Raw genomic sequence first — 19047 nt, 5'->3', positions numbered from 1 at the left:
AATTAACTATTTATTTGACAGAGAGAGAGAGAGAGAGAGAGGGAGAGAAAGAGATCACAAGTAGGCAGAGAGGCAGGCAGAGAGAAAGCAGGAAGCAGGCTCCCTGCTGAGCAAAGAACCCAATGCATGGCTCCATCCCAGGACCCCGAGATCATGACCTGAGCTGAAGGCAGAGGCTTAACCCACTGAGCCAGCCAGATGCCCCAAAACTACCAATTCTTAACTCTGCGCTTCTGCTCAAATGTTTTGCAGGTATCCTCTTCTTTCTGCAGGCCCAGTCATCATTTCTCCCAAACGCAGGCCAACCCTGATTCTATTCTAGGATAGGAAAATTCACGTCCTTAGCACTCAAACTCAATAGTTACTAACATAGTTACGTTCTAAGACATCTGTATAAAGAAGGTATTGTAATGGAAAAAGTCTACTTAAATCACCTGCTGTCATCACTCATTATACATCCTCACACAATTTTATAGATGAAAAAAAATTCAGTGCTCATTTAGTCCATACCTCTCATTTTTAAAGACAGTGAAAATTTAGTCTTATAATAATTGCATGACTAGTCTAAATTCACAGGACAAGCAAAGAACCAGAGTCAGGTTTTTTTTATTTTTCAGTTCAGTAGTTCAGTACTTGTCCGACTTATACTACCTACATCTTCTGACTGCTGTCTAAAGCATTCTATGAATTTTAGTTCTACTGCATATTTTACTTTTTGAAAATATAAAGAAACCTAAAAATTATATAATTACCGGAACTGTAGTTTAAATCATTCAGTATTCCCTCATAACAAAGTATTTTAATATTTAGCTTAATTAAAAAACAAAAAAAAGAGCAGATTCATCTTCATAGTAGTTTATATTTTTTAATACATTAATATTTATACATCAAAAACAGGCCAAGTTTAAGAGAAGAGACTTTATCAAATCTTAAAGACAGGCTGATAATTTCAACTTTTTTGAACACCTCTGTAAGAAATATACCAATCTTAAGTATATAAACACTACTAAGGTTAAACTAACTTTTAAATTTCATTGTCCTAAAATCTGGGAAGGAGAAAACTGTTCCTCGAAATTTGTTTTATTTACCTGTACCTGCCTATCTATCTTTCTTTTCTTTTTTCTTTCTTTCTTTTTTAAAGATTTTATTTACTTGAGAGAGAGAGAGAGTGAAAGAGAGAAAGCAGGAGAGAGGGGAGGGTCAGAAGGAAAAAGAGAATCCTCACTGAGTGGGGAGCTCCAGGCGGGACTCCATTTTGGAATTCCAGGATCATGACCTGAGCTGAAGGCAGACACCCAACTGACTGTGCCACCCAGACACCCACTTACCTGTACCTTTTAATTTGAAAATATGTGCTTAAAAGGATCTATAAGCTTATAATCACATTGGCAATTAGTTGACCAATATTTCTTTATTCTGAAAATACTACTGACAACTCTTCTCATTTAAAAAATCTATCTCTCAGGAGCCTGGGTGGCTGAGGGGATTAAAGCCTCTGCTTTTGGCTCAGGTCATGATCCCAGGGTGCTGGGATTGAGCCCTGCATGGGACTCTCTGCTCTCTGCTCTGTTTCCCCTCTCTCTCTGCCTGCCTCTCCGCCTACTTGTGATCTCTGTCAAATAAATAAATAAAATCTTTAAATAAAAATAAATAACTAAATAAAAAATCTATCTCTACACCCAACATGGGGTTTGAACTCATGACCCCGAGATCGAGTCACACGCTCTTCTTACTGAGCCAGCCAGATGCCCCCACTACTGCCAACTCTTTTAAAATTGTCTTACCTTTGTTGAAAGTACTTTAAATGTGCTCTGTTCTGGTATTATAGGATGAAGAAGTCTCAGTTTCAAATTGTAATCCTCTCCAGAAGGAAGTATCACCAAAGCAGACAACTAATGAAGACAAAATTAGCAGCGCATTTTATAAATTTATATAATGAAAGGTAAAATACTTAGACTGAATATAACAGAACTTCATGCTGCCGCTGATTATTTTACACTTTCTATGGAATATCAAATTTAAGAAATTCAAAATAATCTTTTTCTACCTGGAATCTTTTACATGGATTCTCACATACACAATTAAATAAGCAGAACACAGTATGTTTCATTTAACGTTTAAATCTCTAGAAAACTCAAGATATAAGAGCAAAACAACACAAAATGTAACAAAAGTATTTATTTGCAAAATACCTACTTCTGCCACTAACTTAAATATCATTGAAGTTTTCCACTAAATGCTAAGAAATCAAATTACAAGTCACACTAATTTAATTTAATGTGGTTAGTAAATTCTAAGACGTATAAATCACATAAAAAATAAGACCTTTTTCATAAGGTATACAAATGTAACCAAATCACATCTTACTAATGTCTTTTATATGTGTCAGCCAAGTTCTGCTTTGAATTTCAAATCTAAAAAAGAAAAGATAATGCACATCTAGCTGTAACCTACAGTATACATTTGTCTCAAAATTTAAAATCATTCAAGCTGAAAAGCAATGCTTCAGATTTTCATCAGCATTTTCCACATTGCCGGAAGAAATATCTGATAAACTGCTATAGATTCTTCTGCGGTATACTATACTTCCAAATAAAAGTATTTAATCTCAAAATAAAAAATGGTTCAAAGACTGTAATAACCTCTTTTTCTGAAAATTCCACATTTACATTATTCTTCTGAACATTCTTGATCATAAGTGTAATGATTACTTGAGATTCTGTTTGATACCAGTCATACCTATAAAAAAAAAAGAAAAGAAAAACCACCTTAGAACATTTAATTTTCTTAAAGTTGCTGCTGCTTTATGTTTTATCAAGATAAAACTACAATCTGATAAACAACAAGAGCTCCACCTTGAGGAACAAATAAGCAAAGCAGATGGTGATTCACAGAAACAATTTTATATAACTAATTTTCTTTGATCTGCACTAATGGAGAAGAACATTAGGGTATGATGCCTCAAACCTTTCCAGGATACTTAAATACTTCCATGATTTTCTGGGCTCTGACTCCTATCTCTAATATTGTTGTGCTTAAGCTAATGTTAAAGATGAAATTTACTCTTAACAGCAAACCATTATTATATACCATTAACAGCTTTACACTTTCATTTCAACCTAATAGTAAGAAAAAGCACTTCTATCCCTCTTTTACAGATGAAAAATAGGCCCAGATGGGCGAAGCAATCAGCAAGTCAGAGGCAGGTGTTAAACTGGATCCATGTCAGCTGGACTCCACACCAAAATCTCTTAACTGAAGCTGGGGCAAACAGCCCTGAACACAGGGAGCAGAAGCAAATGAGCGAAAATTAAAATAACTTAAAATTTAACTCATCCACATTAAATACCATATCTTCCTTCACTTTCAAGGTACATGGGAAAACTAATGTGCCTAGAGATTCTAATTATGTCTTTCCCACATAAGCCTCTAGAAATGCAGGGATCCTCACTCTCAAATTAGCCTGTATTAGATCATAAACTCCACGAGGCAAAGCAGTTTATCTATCCTGCTACTATTATATTCCTAGAATATAATAGTATATAGTATATAGTATATATATATATAGTATATATATAATATATAAGCATAGTGCCTGGTACACAGAACCAGTATTAAATCAATGTTTAATACTGGTGGGTTATTGTATGCTCCAAACATAATTATTATTTAAGGTTTCTTTTCTATTCCTGCTGCTGTCATCAAGCTAGTCCAAATTCCTTATCTACTTGGTATTTGGGAGAGTCATCCTAAATCTCCCTAGAAAGAGCAGGAACAGACCTTTTTGTTTTAACATTTCCAAACCACTTTAGGTAATTAAAATGCACCTTGATTAAAGAAACAAACTTTAAGAGTCTCACAATTTCCCTCTAAAATTCAGTGGGGATGCAAAACTCCAAATCAATGCCTTGTGTTTCTTTCTATTATAGTCCTAAGAATTCAAGTTGTACACATGACTAATGAATAATTAAAAATAAATTCAAATACCTGCTAGATGCTTATTAATTCATTACTGTAACTGTTGCCCTGAGCAACAGTTGTCCCTTTCAACCCACGCAGAATTACTCAATGAAAAATTTACTCTAAAATATAAAAAGCAGGTAGTTACAATTCTGCCAAGCCTACTACTACTAATTTATTTACCTGTGTAGTAACAACTGGAAGAGGCTCTTGTCATTCATGGAAAGGTGACATTATATGAGAACTAACTTGAATTTAACCTTAACATAAACACTAATATCAATCAGTAAACAGCCTTAGAATTAGTTTACCCAAGCTAAACACAATTTCTAAAAAACACCAAACAGCACAGGGTAAGGACTGGCTTACTATTAAATAGGATTTTTTCCTTTAGCCATATTTACCATGCATATTTATGAAAAAGAAACACTTACTTGATTTTTGACTGATGAGTCCTCTGGGATGCAGACTGATTTTGGCAAGTTGCAAGAGAAAGATTTTACAAATTAGTTTAGCAACTATGTATTAAAAATGCATGTATTATTAATTTACCCAATGCTGTGGTTACTTTGATATGGAATAAGAACATCAACATATCCCTCAAAGACAAAGCATAGTATTCTTGTTAAAAATACAAGTTATCAGAAAATTTAAGAATATTCAACATTTTTATAATATTATGAGTTAAAATGTCAAAGGAGATTTTTCTTCTAAAATACAACCATAAGGGGAAAGGAAGGAAAAATAAGATGGAAAGAGAGAGGGAGACAAGCTACAGAGACTCTTAACCATAGGAAACAAACTGAGGGTTGCTGGAGGGGCAGTGGGTGAGGGATGGGATAACTAGGTGATGACATTAAGAAGAGCACTTGATGGAATGAGCACTGGGTGTTACATACAACTGAAAAATCACTAAATTCTACCTCTGGAACTAATAATACACTATATGTTAATTAAATTGAGTTTAAGTAAAAAAAAAAAATTCAGAATAAAAATAAAGGCATAAAACAAAAAACTTTCTAAAGGTCTACGTGGAAAAGGTTACATTTAAATGTCCAGTTCCAAGGCTCTCTAATCTGAAAATAACAATGACATTTTAAAAAACCAACACATTTTTTAGTATAACATTCAGGCTTAGCAGTGGCATCAAACACTGCTCTGGAATATATGAAAGAACATTTCCATGGTGCTTTCCAGCTAACAGCTTACTGTGCTTATGGTATCTCAGTAACAAAAATTCTATACTGCCCATCAAGAAACAAACAAATCATGATTCCAGACCAACCCATATTTTCCTAAACTACATGTGTGCCAGTTAAGACCTCGTAAATCAAAAGAACTTGCTCTGGGTTATAGGTGACCTCAAAGTCATCCCATGATAGGGAAGAGATGGGGTTTAGAGGAACAAAATAAAACCCCTCTACAGATTTAAGTCTAACTCAGAATTTCTCTCCACTATTAACTATTGAGAAATACCTGAGTCTAGGTGATATCAAGTAGAGATAATGACTAGAGCAGATTATTCCCATTCACAATGGTGCAAAGATTAAAACTTAACTAGTGTGAACCACCACAGTTACAAAATGCACTGTGGCTAAACAGCTGTCTGTGTTACTAAGTATGATCCGAATGCTATTTTGTTGTTTGCAGGACTTGTTCCAATCCCAAACAGAATACTGTAAAACCTAAACAGAAATACCAGCAGGTGAAGAAACCCAACTTTTGTTTACTTAAAATTTTCATTTATTTATTTAGAGAAATCTAGCAAGAGTGAGCAGGGGGAGGAGCAGGAGAGGGAGAAGCAGACAGCACACTAAGTGCAGAGCCCGACTAGGGGCTGGAGTCCATGACTCTGAGATCATCACCTGAGCCTAAATCAAGAGTCGGACGCTTTGTCAACTGAGCCACCCATGTGCCCCAAAGGAAGCCAAAAATACTTCCCTCATTCATCACCCTTAGGAATATGGAAAAGCCTTTCAGGTGTAGCAATAACCCGACAGGGCTCACTTTTGGTGATGCTCCAAACTCCAGTCACCACATATACACATATCTGGCCTGACGCTCACAACCTGAAGGAGATTAGCTCTATTAGGCCCAGTTTACACATTAAGAAAGCCCAGAGAATAGAAGATTTTCTCAATGTCACAATGTAATTCTGAAAGACAGAGATGTAAATCTTCCTTCAGACATGAAGAGACCCAAGAAGGTTAAGTAACTGCCAACAGAGTTAAGACACACATTCATCTCCTGACTCCTTGTCATTTTATTTACTGACTAAACTGCAGATGATCACTGCTAAAAACCACTAGCCAGAATTTAACTGTGTGTGTTATAAATAAACCTAAGTGCATAATGTAACTATGCGTGTTATAAATAAACCTAAGTGGTTTAAAAAAAAAAATCAAGCAACTTTCAACTCCACCATAACTTTTAATGACTGAAAAGACCTGGAAACCTTCATATCCAAAATAATAAATGTGACTGAATTAGACAAACATTTCCAAATTTTACTTAACTTTTGTGTTCTCAGTACACCACAATAAACCCTGAAAGTGCTTTCTAAGCAGCAGCTGTTTAACCTAAATGTGATGACTTTTCAGCAAGGAAAAGAAAAAATAACCACCCTGACCATACTAAAATATGCCAAATCAAGTTGATCACACATTAAACAAGTCCAATAATTATTCATTTCACCAAAAATTGTATTATTTCAGTTACTAAAGGAAAAAATACTTACATGGAATTGCTTAAGATCTAAGTAAAAGACCATTCAGAGTCCTGTCTCAAATACAGGGCAACATTATAATTAAGTAAGAATATGAAGAATAAAAATTTTATACTTACCACCTCAGACTGTGATCCTATTAAAAACATAAAAAGAAAACATTTCCATTTAACAGTACATTTAGAAGCTAAGTTACATACACAACTTCTACAGCACAAACACACTAACCCAATTTTCCACACATTCCAAATTAAAAAAAAAAATGGTTTAATTTTGCATCCCAGACTCATTGTAGACTTTTAATAATTTCTTACCAATAACACAACTACAAGACAAATCCATCCAAATCACCCTTTCAACATAACAAAACCTTGGAAATCCCTATCTAAGGGAAAACACGCTATTTAAATTTATGATTTATAAAGTTGTAAAGTTAAAAACAAATTTGTTAAAATCCAAAAATGTCAAAAATTTACATGGGAAACCTACATACTTACCATTCTGAGCCTCCTGACACCTTTTAACCCAGACAGTGAAATCAGGATCTGTACCTAGAACAGACAAACTGAGTGTAACATCACTCACTCATCAGCAGCATCAAACATATTCACTCAACAAGTACTTAATGAATATCTCCTATGTTTCAAACAGTGTTTTAAGCAATGGGGATTCAGCAAAAAATCAGACAAAAATACTTGTCCTAGCAGGATTTATAGAAACATAACACTAGAGCTATAAATACATTTAAAACATAAGACATTCATGCTGAAGAATTTTAATTTAAAAAAAAAAAATGGTTTTAGCCACAGACAACCTTACTGGTTTCCAGATACAAATACAGATACATTTCCCCTCACCCCTCTCCTGTTAAAGGAGATTCCTCTCACACAACAAAATCAAACCTGAATTAAATACCCAACACACCATCAATTAGTGTGGGATGGAAGCCTGGTACCAGATAGCTGGACCAACGTCTAGAAGCCTCTTTTGACCCCAGATTTATTTTCTAATGCAGTTATCCACTTCTATCTACTATTCTCTCAGTAGCTTTTCCTGTTACCATGCCATTCCTACCAACACCAAAAAGCACCTTTGTACTTTGTGCAGTTCTGTCATATCTCCAGATTCCACAGCAGCCCAGGAGACCACAGATGGTGAACTATATATTTAGATATAGCAATGTAAACATGTACATAAGCAAATAATTAATTTCTAAAGACTCAGAACAATGTTAATCCAAACAGTACTGGGTCTAATCTAATATAATGTTAAAAATTATTAAAAGTACGCTCAATAAAAGTTTGCAAACTCAAACAAATTGCAGGCAAGATTATTCTGAAAAATAAAAATTTCTTAGAAGAGTAATTTATAAATGAAATTCAATTGTACAGGCCATAACTAAAACCTACACACATATATGCACATGCTCCTTCTGGTGGGGTAAAAATTTTATCAAAATCCTAGATTTGAAAAACCTATTACTCAAATTTAATCAGTAAGTAAAACCAAGCTTCCTACCATACCAAAAGAAAAAAAGGTAATATTCTGAGTTACAATTTTTTTTTTACCCTGTCTGTTAATAAGGGAACCCTAACAGTTAAACATAAATTTTCCTTAGAATTAAAAGACAAAACTTTTTAAAATAAAAATACTCTTAAAAGCAATTTTACCAAAAACAGACCTTCATTTGAAGCAGATTTTGAAATAAGATAAACATTAATGGCAGTTAAAAAAAAATCAATGGGAATAAAATATTAATAAAGGAAATAATTTAGGTGATGAACTATCTATCGCTCAAAAAAAAAATAAGGAACAGGGCTTAGAAATCTGCAAGATGGAATCTTTATGTCTCTTCAGGGTTTTCAAATATGTATTAAGGTACAGGATAACTGGACTCTTCAGAATTTGCAGAGTGCAGATATGCTGGCTTGCTTAGTAAATAGCCAAATTACTCATGTACCATTCACAACTCCTTCCTAATTTGTAGGCTCCAATTATGAAGTTGGGCCCACTGTCCTCTCTCAAGCAGGTACATGACAGGAAAGCAAATATTCAAAGCAATACAAGAGTACATTTTTAAAATATAAAAACATACTCATTAATACTTCAGAACAGGGTTTCGAACCTCAGCACTACTATTTTGGACCAGCTACCTCTCTGCAATGTAGGATGTTTAGCATCCCTGGCCTCTACTCACTAGGTATCCATAGGACATCCCTATTCACCAGTCACGATAATCAAAAATCTCTTCAGACATTGCTAAATGTCCTCCGGGAAGTAAAATCATCCGTACCTAGGAACCACTGCTTTAGAGAACTGTGATAAAAAACTATCATTAGAGTAAGATAAAATGGTACTACACAGTTCTGATTAGGCACTTTACAATTATCTATGAGGTTACTTACAACTTCTTTCCATATTTTGTAGACTCTTTCGCCTTTTGGATCTTAAAATTTCTACACATGTGCAGACATCCATACTGCTAATTTTCATATACTTCTCTGAAGCCAACATTAAAAACTCACAATACTCTCTCAAAGCTCCAAGTTTCTATCCATCACAATTTACCCAAACTGATGCTTCACTTGTTAATAAAAATGTCTGCTGTAAAACTTCCTATCTCAGCCACCTGAATAACCTAAACCGAAAGGACTTCTGAAAATGAGAGCAAACTAAATTTTCAGTTCTCCACTAGAAAAACATAAAGTCAGACTAAGTAAAGGAAGCACACTGAGTGTTTATATATCGTTTTTAACCTCTAATCGTAAAGTTTATCTGTGATTTAAATGCTAAAGGCCAATTTAATCAATTTTAAGTACGCAATCAACAGGAAATGTCAGTAAGAAAAAAGATGTTAAGTTTCTACAATGAACTTGGGATCACACTAACAAAATTCAGCCATCATATTTAAAACACAGACATAATGGATTAGTTTATTAACATACAATTCCAATACTTACTATCTAATTTCTGTCCTCCTATAAAAGTTTCTAAAGCAGCAGCATAGTTTTTTTCATGGTATTCACATATCCTGCATAAACATATTAAAAACAAAAACCGCACACACATGAGATCATGCAAAAAGGTTTTCTAAATTAAATATCCTAATATTTTCTATTGGTAAAAAAAAGAATAATAATTTATATCTTAGTAAGTCAAGAGATTTTCTAATATACTATAACATTAAATTTAATTCTCATTAAAACCGAATTTTGGAACTCATTTCAGAAGGAATTTCTTGATTTAATTGTGTACACGTGCCTATTCCAACATATAGTTATGCTAAGAAACCAAATAAGTTTCTTAAGAATAAAATTACACTTATCAACAGAAACAAGCTGGGATGTGAAGTACTGAGATACAGGGCTTTCACAGCATTAAGTGTAGCCAATCCAGCCTGGCTGACAAATAGATGTTCTCTAGTCAGTTAAGTACAATAAATTCCAAATGATGAATGAAAAAAGAATTTGAAATCCATCAGTTTCATCTTTTCCTTGTAATTACTTCAACCACTACTATTTCAAAACACACATACTACAATTAACACAAGTATAAAATTATATTTAAAAATTAATCCTATCTCAGCTATAAAATGTATAAATACAGAATTCACTATTTACATAAAACTTAAAATTCATTCATTCAATGAACTAAACACCTACTATCAGTAGTCCAGACCCAATTAGAAGAGTAGTTATTGCATACCCTTTTCTCAGCACAGCAGTGGAATTATTTGGATTAAGTTCAAGAGATTTCTTTGCATCAGCAACAGCATCTACATACAAAAAAAGGGGGTTTTATGGATCCTAACAAGTTACACACAAAACCTGAATCAGCCCTATATTTTTAAGTTTTCAAATTAGTGCAATGGACAAATGCTTTTAAATTAGGAAAAACTAATCCAATATAAAATAAAAAAACAAAATCACTCTCACACCTTATTAGCCTAATATTTAGCTTTCCTTTTAAAGCTATTCAGTCAATGTATAAAGTTCTGTCACAAAATTCACCTAATTTTCTCATTACCATCATTTATGTAATCTGACTCAAGATGTTTAATTTTCCCCTACCTAGGTTCTCTACCCAGAATAATTTAAAAGTTACACAAGTAATATATAAAGACATTCATTTTTATAAAAATTACAAATAAGAGCACTTTATTTAAATAGTCTGTAAAATAACACATGTGATGCTATTTTTGTTAATATCTCCAATAACTACAAATTAAAACTATATAAATTCTCTATCCACTGAAGGAAAAAGAAACACCCAGAACATTTGTATGGGTGTTGCTCAACATGTCTGTCATGTTTCAGCTACTTCACACCTTGTATAAAAGACCAATTTAAAAATCCTCAAAAATGATCTCTACTGTATTTGATTCACTGTATCTCAGGTAAAATGTATAACTTATAAAGAAAAAATAATACATTCAGTAAGAAAAGTTACCACAGTAATTCCCAAGAAGAATGTGACAATAAGCTCTTTGACAATAATATTGCGCATCATCTGGTTTCTGTTCCAAAGTCTTAGTCAGCTCCTACAAAAACAAACACACTGAGTGTCAACAAATGTTCTTTAAATGTATCTGAATTTTATTTTATTTTTTAAATTAATTTATTTATCTGACAGACCAAGATCACACGTAGTCAGAGAGGCAGGCTGAGACAGAGAGGGGGGAATGCAGGCTCCCCGCCGAACAGAGAGCCTGATGCAGGGCTCAATCCCAGAACCCTGGGATCACAACCTGAGCCGAAGGTAGAGGCTTTAACCCACTGAGCCACCCAGGGTCCCTAAATGCATCTGAATTTTCATTAAACATGATTTTTTTTTTTAAGATTATTTATTTATTTAAGAGAGAGCATGAGCGAGGAGAAGGTCAGAGGGAGAAGCAGACTCCCCGTGGAGCTGGGAGCCTGATGCAGGACTTGATCCCGGGACTCCGGGATCATGACCTGAGCCGAAAGCAGTCATCCAACCAACTGAGCCACCCAGGTGTCCCTTAAACATGATTTTTAATCAAATAACCTATTATCGTAAGCTTCTTGGAAGTAAGATAACAGAATAATCTTGGAGTGTTTTTTGGCAAGAAGATCGGTATCACCCCTTCTCCAGTCTCCCCCGCAAAATCCACAATCTAATGTAGTATCTTAGCACAATTCCTGGTCTATAGTAGGAACTCACTAAATGGTAATTTCTATTACCTCATTTATTCTGAAGACTTTAGACGATATATATTGACAAGCAGATTTTCTCCCTCTAATTTGAAGACAACTCAAAGACCATGTAGATTTTGAGATGCCTAGAAAATATAAAACTGTCCAATAAAAACCAAAAAACCTGAAGTTGAATCTAGAGCTCAAGGAAGTTAACAGAATTAATAAAGACACAACGAACCCTATCTGTCCCTCTCCCATCTTTTAGCAATAGCAAACAACCCTAAGAAATTACCGCATTCTGCTGACAGCCCAGATACAGCACCTCATAGCTATCATCAACTGATCAAGATTTAACATGAGATTAAAACTCTGTCACCCTGGACAGTCAGAGAATATAAGTGGTAGCTAGAGCAATAATGATGCAAGAAGTGATATAGCATGATCAGTGATGCCAAGGATAAATGTAGGCAATGCTTTGATTCTCTACCCAGTGTTCACACATCCTACGGATCTGGGTAGTTTTCTTAAAAGGTAAAATTACTTCAGGGGCGCCTGGGTGGCTCAGATGGTTAAGCATCTGCCTTCGGCTTAGGTCATGATCCCAGGGTCCTGGGGTTGAGTCCCGCATTGGTATTCCTGCTTGGCGGGGAGCCTGCTTCGCCCTCTACTGTTCCCCCTGCTTGTGCTCTCTTACTCTGTCAAATAAACATATAAAAATTTTAAAAAGTAAAATTCAATAATGACACATCACTGATTTTGCTTTTATAGCCTGATTCCCCAAAAGCAAATTATACTCTTGATAATCATTTACCTAAAATGCAACATACCTAAAATCCAAACCACTTTTTACTTTCACCACCTCTACTATCCTGATCCAAGCAATAATGAAAATCAGATCTTGTTTATGTCAATAGGCATAAAACTCTCCAATGTCTTTTCAGCTGATTCAAAGCAAAAGCCCAAGTTCTTCCAGTGACCTTCAAGGCCCTCCTTGATATAACTCTCTGCTAGCTCTCTGACCTCAACTCTTAATACTCTTCCTCTTGCTCCTCTACTCTAGTCACATGGCCTCCTTTTTGTTCTTCAAACACTTCAGGACTCTGTGTCTGCTGCTCCCTCTCTCTGGAAAGCTCTTACCCAGATGTGCTCAGAGGATCCATTCCCTCACTTTCTAGTTAGTGACAAGCCTATAAAATCCAGGTCTGTCTGACTCCAAATCTGATTTTTTAAGCACCAAACCACACTGCCTCTTGGTAACCTTTCTTTAATCAAAGTATCTTTCACACACCAATGACATTTGTATTAATGTTTCTTAACACTCTGAAATTCCCAAGTTAAATAATACCATCTTGCACTTGAACTTTCAACAATTTTGAAAACCTGTGATAGCTTATTTATCTACCCAAATACATATCCAAACCAAATTTCTAGCCTCTCCTCAGCAAGAAAACAGATATACTATGGGTCAAAAAGCTACTATAAATTGTACAAGGCTCTGGTTCATCATTTATAAGTATTTTTAAACATATAGTATGTAACAAACACAGGCCAGACACTGGGGGTACAAAGATAAATAAAATGGAATCAAGTAAAACTGATTTTCAAACAACCAACTTGCAAATGACCTATAAAAACACAAACCAATTGTTGGTTAAGGAGAACCAGTTTTGTGATTCAGTTAAATAAACTAAGCAATTCACTTATTAGGCCTTAATTTTGAAAAGTTATCAAAAAACAGAACACAAACTGAATATGACACACAAATACAAGTCTTAAAACACAAAACAGTTTATTTGGAATAAACAATATACAGTATAATAAAACCAGGAAAACTGAAATTAAAACAATGATCTGCGGTTGTATTAACTACATCAGACTTGTGGCATGTTTTGAGAGTTCTGTTTCTGTGACAACAGTTGCTTGCTTCTAGAGTACAAAGGGACTAAAGAGAGGTATCTCAAAGACAAGGACTTCAGTGCCAACATTTGAATAACAGCGGCAAAAGGCCATTATTTAATGCAGACCAATGGGAAACATAATGTAAACATGTCTAAAGATAAACTTACATAAAGTAAGTTGTTGTCAAGCAACTTATAGTTCTCAAAAATAAAGAAACTCAGTGAACTATGAAATATAATTACATTGAAATCTTTACCAAGATAATGGTGAAAGAAGTACCTTGACAATCCAAAACGGGGGAAAAACTCCTTTTTAAGGCATTAAAATTGTTTAAAACTTAGATCTTAGATAAGTGAACTTCTGAATCTTTAAAGTTTGAGGCTTTTTAAAACTGCTAGTCAACAAGTTAACTTGTTATGGTTAAAAGCAAAAGCAGACTGTTCAGACTGACCTAACTGCTGAAGGCATGTAGCTAGCTCTGAGTATCTCAATTTGATTTCACTTCCCATTTTTCTTCTAGCCACAGCTAATCCCCCAATCACAGATGACAAACAAGAGTACCAGGCCTTCTCCCTTCTTAAACCACCTAGCACGGCTAAAGAAAAACCACACAGCCATGCAAAACAGGTAACATTTATGCTAACCAGCTACATTCTCAATGCTCTGAACAAAGCTATCAATGGTCAGCTATTTCAAAGTCAGCTACCAAACCTTTAATTATATTATACATCCTTAGACCTATACCCTCCTCCAGAGGAAGACCCTTGATGCCTTGAACCCAGAGACTTGTCACTTCTCGACTAACGCTGAGCAAGTGACTCTCTTTGGTCTCTGCTTCCTTATGAGTAAAATGCAAATACCCACCTCAGTTGTTACAAGAATTATGGTAGAAGTCATTTCACATAACACATCTGAGTGCCTACCTACCACATCACAGGTACTACATGGAGAATGTAGTAAAGAAAAAAAAAAAAAAAAAAAAGACACACAAAACCCCTGCCACCTTGGAGCTTACAAGGGGGCTCAATTTAGATAGGGTGGTCCAAGAAAAAAAGTTTCTCTGAGGTGTCTTGTCAGCTGAAATCACAAGTGATGAGCATCTCCAAGGAAAATGAGACAGTACAAGACAATACATTTTAGGGGCGCCTGGGTGGCTCAGTTGTTAAGCGTCTGCCTTCAGCTCAGTTCAGGATCCCAGGTCCCAGGATCAAGCCCCACATCAGGCTCCCTGCTCGGTGGGACGTCTGCATCTTCCTCCCCCACTTCCCCTACCTGTGTTCCCCCTCTCACTGTGTCTCTGTCAAATAAATAAGATCTTTAAAAAAAAAAAAAAAAAAAGAGTACATTTTAAGCAAAAGGAGTTCCAAGTCCATAGGCCCTCTACAAAGACTTATCTTAATATTCTAGTGACACAAAAAAAAGACAGCACTGGGGTGCCTGGGTGGCTCAAGTGCCCTTGGCTCAGATCATGATCCTGGGATCAAGTCCCAGATTGGGCTCCCTGCTCAGCAGGTAATCTGCTTCTCCCTCTGCCGCTCACCCTGCTCATGCCTGTATGCTCTCTCTCAAATAAATAAAATCTTTTTTAAAAAGTCTGGCTAGAACCTAGAGAGCAAAGAAGCTACAAGATGCCTACCTCAAGGACCTCATCTTGTACCTTACATTACTCATCTTCATTGTAGCCCTTTCAAATAGGTCCTGTTAGTCCCACTTCACAGAAAGGAAATCTGATCCAAAGTGACATAAGGAATTTTCCTGAGGCTACAGAATTATTATGAAACCAGGATTTGGACCCTTCAAGCACTGATTCCAGAGCTGAGGGTTTTTTGATGCTGTTGTTTTAAAGTAAACTCCACCCACAATGTGGGGCTCAAACTCACAACCCCAAGATCAAGAGTCTCATGTTCCACCGCATGAGCCAGCTAGCTGCTCCAAGAGCCTATACTCTTAACCACTATTCATACTGGGCCTCAAAAGATTCTCATAATTCACTCCTCTCTTCCTAGTGAATTGAGACATCTGTGAAGTTGTTCTGATTATCCCAATTAGCCTCTACTCTGCTATGTTCTTAGTGTACTTCATACACTACTCCATTAAAATATTTAGCTTATATTTTAATAATCTGTTGACTTATCTACTAGACTGCAAACTTCCTCGATACAGTCTTTTCATCTTTAGATCCCTGGCTCCCAGTGCAAAATTCACCACTAATATATACTATTAAATGTTTAATGAAAAATGTCAATCAGCTTGATACAAATTTCTCCCCTAACATTCATCCTAATTGGATGATCTTATATAAAAATGTAACATTTTAACTGATGTATCAAGTGTCCTGAATTGCAAAATGATTAGCTGACTCTTCAACAATGGGATATATTACGGGTACTGTCTCTCCCAGTCAAAAATCCAATCCAAGTATAACTTGACTCCCCAGAAATTTAACAGCTTTCTATTGACCAGAAGCCTTATCAATGATTAAACAGTCAACAAATATTTTGTATGCTATATTATATATTCTTACAATAAAGCTAGTGAAGAAAATTAATAAGGAAAACACATTTATAGTACTGCACATATTAGAAAACATCCATATGTAAGTGGGCCAATACAGTTCAAACCAGGTTGTTCAAGGGTCAACTGTGAAGTCACCTCAAGCTTTAAAAAGAACACTTTCTCGGGGTGTCTGGGTGGCACAGTCAATTAAGTATCTGCCTCTTGATTTTGGCTCAGGTCATAATCTTGAGGGTGGTGGAACCTAGCTCCACATTGGGATCTGCGCTGAGCATGGACCCTGCTTAAGATTCTCCCTCTCTGTCTGCCCCTCCTCTCCAGTCTGTTTCTCTCAAATAAATAATTAAAAATAACAAGTACACTTTCTCTTAACACAGCTGATTCTTACCATGATCATTATCTCCACTCCCAGTTTCTAATTCAAGTAGGTGGTGGGTCCTGAGAATTTGCATTTCTAACAAGTTCTCACGTGATGCTGCTGCAGCTGGTCTCATTTGAGAATTACTTCTCTACTGCACCAGAGTAAGAGTCTGGAAACTTGTATCCTAAGGGTCTCCTTCTACTTCTAACTGGCTATACACATCTCTATGACAGATCATTTGGATTTCTTTGGGTTTCAGTTTTCTTCTGTAAAATGAAAGGGTAAGTACTACACCACATAAGCTGTAAGGACTTCCAATAATCTCAGATGCAGTCCAACAATTTGCATTTCTTTTCAAGTTTTTATTTATTTATTTGAGAGAGACAGAAAGAGCTTGAGCACCAGCAGGGGGAACAGCAGGCAGAGGGAGAGGGAGAAGCAGGCTCACAGAGCAGGGAACCCAATAGGGGTCTCCATCCCAGGACTCTGGGACCAGGACCTGAGCCAAAGGCAGATGCTTAACAACTGAGCCATCCAGGCGCCCCAACAATATGCATTTCTAATAAATTCCTAGGTGGTGCTGGTGCTGTTGGTTCCAAACCACACTTTAACAATCAAGCTACTAGGGGCGCCTAATAGCGCCCCTAGTAAAACCTGCCTCTGCCTTCGGCTCAGGTCATGATCCCAGGGTGGATCCTGGGATCAAGCCCCACATCGGGCTCTCTGCTCCTCGGAGAGCCTGCTTCCTCCTCTCTCTCTGCCTGTCTCCCTGCCTACTTGTGACCTACCTCAGGATCTTTGCAATGGCTCTTTTCCTTCCTGGAATGCTCTTTCCCAGAGCTCACTGCCTCTGGTCTCTGTTCAAGTTATCACCCCTTCAGATGGACTCTACTACCCACGTGGCAAATTTCTTTTAAGGTCCTAGCTTGCAAAAAACTTCTTTTGCCTCAAACTGCTAACCTTACCTATACTGAATTATAACACCCCAACAAGGTTTGGTTTCCTTTTTCCCTCCTGCCTCAAAGCAAAAAAAAAAAAAAAAAAAACCCTGCCTAAATTTTGCAATCAACTGCATCATGGATCCTTAGCTTGGGCTCTCTTTATTATTCTAAATTACTTAACTCTTGCTCTTTTGACTTTTCTTTTTGGCTGTACAGTCATTCACTTCACACGAAGTGCCTTGTGAGTCAAATACATAAACAAGACTTTCATCCACAGGATTCAGTGTCTTGCATAAAAGCAACTCAAAGTAGTTTCGAGAAATAAACGAGTGAATAACGAACCGTAACGGGACATCTGGAAATATTCAGAGACATACGGGAAAAGGCTTCTGTTCCTAGTAGTCTGCACTTAGCACAACCTCTGGCGTGTAAGAACGGCAAGGATGATCATCAAATGAAAAACCGAATTAACACATACCATCAAGCCTAGATTTCACTTTTTCTTCTAATCACACATACAATTAAAAAAAAAAAATTCTTTCCAGGCCAACGATGAATGTCAACTACGCCCCCCCCCAGAAATAGAGAAGGTAATCCCAAGGAGCTAAGAGGATGCGGTAACGGTCTAGGAGTGGGAGGGGGGCAAGAACTAGGGTCTGGAGGAACTGGGCCACTATGGAACCGAGGAGAGACGGAGGCTGTCAGTCTCAGGGGCCGATCCATTATAAAGAGAGCAACCCCGGTCCCAGGCAGGCAGTGCTGGGAAGAGGCGGAGTCCGCGGGAACCCGTCGTGGCCGCGTCCCTCCGAGAGGAGTGGAGGAAGCGGAGACTGGTTCTCTCACCTCTAACGCCGCCTGGGGGTCCTCCTCGATCAGAGCATCTGAGAAGCTCCGGGAAAACCTGCCGGGGGAAAAACAACGACAGGCTCACTAACCAAGTGATGGGGGCGGGGGCAGATAGAAGTAAATAGCACGGAGAAGGAAAACACGCACTTCTGGGCTGTTGCAGGTCCTGCGGCCATCCCTAAGAATCGCTGTTTCTATTAGAACGGCTACCACCGAGGTTACGAGCTACGCCGCCGCCGCCCAAGGGGGAAACTTCTGGAGCAGCACCAAGAGAGCTTCCGTCCTAAGTAGCCAACGAGCAGCCACGCAGCGTGTCGCGGGGCGGGGGAGGGGAGACGAAAAGCGTGCGCGGGGCCGGCTGGGACCGTGGAGGACTGAGTTGCCCGGCCCGGCCCGGCCCCGCCCCGGTCCCGTGACCGGCGCGCTCAGTCCCCGCCCTTCGCAGCCATGGTTACGGAGGCGTCGGCTATTCACGCTGGCCCTGTCTTCCAGTACGCCTGCGCACTCCAAAAGAGCCGTCAGCGGTAGTAGCTTCAAAGCCCTTTTGTAGCATACTGTTATTCCACAGGAACGTGGGGGCGTTTGGGAGAGTTTGGACGTCTATTAACAACAAGGCATGTTGGGCTCCATTTTCGCCACCGT

At 37.2% G+C, this 19047-nt stretch overlaps 1 protein-coding gene across 1 annotated transcript in view; it reads right to left on the bottom strand.

The window, feature by feature from the left end:
- SUGT1 (SGT1 homolog, MIS12 kinetochore complex assembly cochaperone) overlaps positions 1–19047 on the bottom strand; it is a 39340-nt gene extending 20293 nt beyond the window's left edge. The window contains exons 1-10 of the mRNA XM_059377688.1: positions 18553–19047; positions 18403–18460; positions 11135–11225; positions 10391–10460; positions 9646–9716; positions 7183–7236; positions 6805–6821; positions 4395–4429; positions 2643–2739; positions 1785–1892 (exon numbers count right to left, since the gene is read on the bottom strand). Coding sequence (XP_059233671.1) covers positions 1785–1892; positions 2643–2739; positions 4395–4429; positions 6805–6821; positions 7183–7236; positions 9646–9716; positions 10391–10460; positions 11135–11225; positions 18403–18460; positions 18553–18581 — 630 coding nt within the window. The 5' untranslated portion in view covers positions 18582–19047. The remainder of the gene's footprint in view (positions 1–1784; positions 1893–2642; positions 2740–4394; positions 4430–6804; positions 6822–7182; positions 7237–9645; positions 9717–10390; positions 10461–11134; positions 11226–18402; positions 18461–18552) is intronic.

This window comes from Mustela nigripes, chromosome 15 (assembly GCF_022355385.1).
Source record: "Mustela nigripes isolate SB6536 chromosome 15, MUSNIG.SB6536, whole genome shotgun sequence".
Classification (NCBI taxonomy): Eukaryota; Metazoa; Chordata; class Mammalia; order Carnivora; family Mustelidae; genus Mustela; species Mustela nigripes.
Note: the sequence above shows the minus strand (reverse complement) of the source record. Positions and strands in the feature narration are given on the sequence as shown.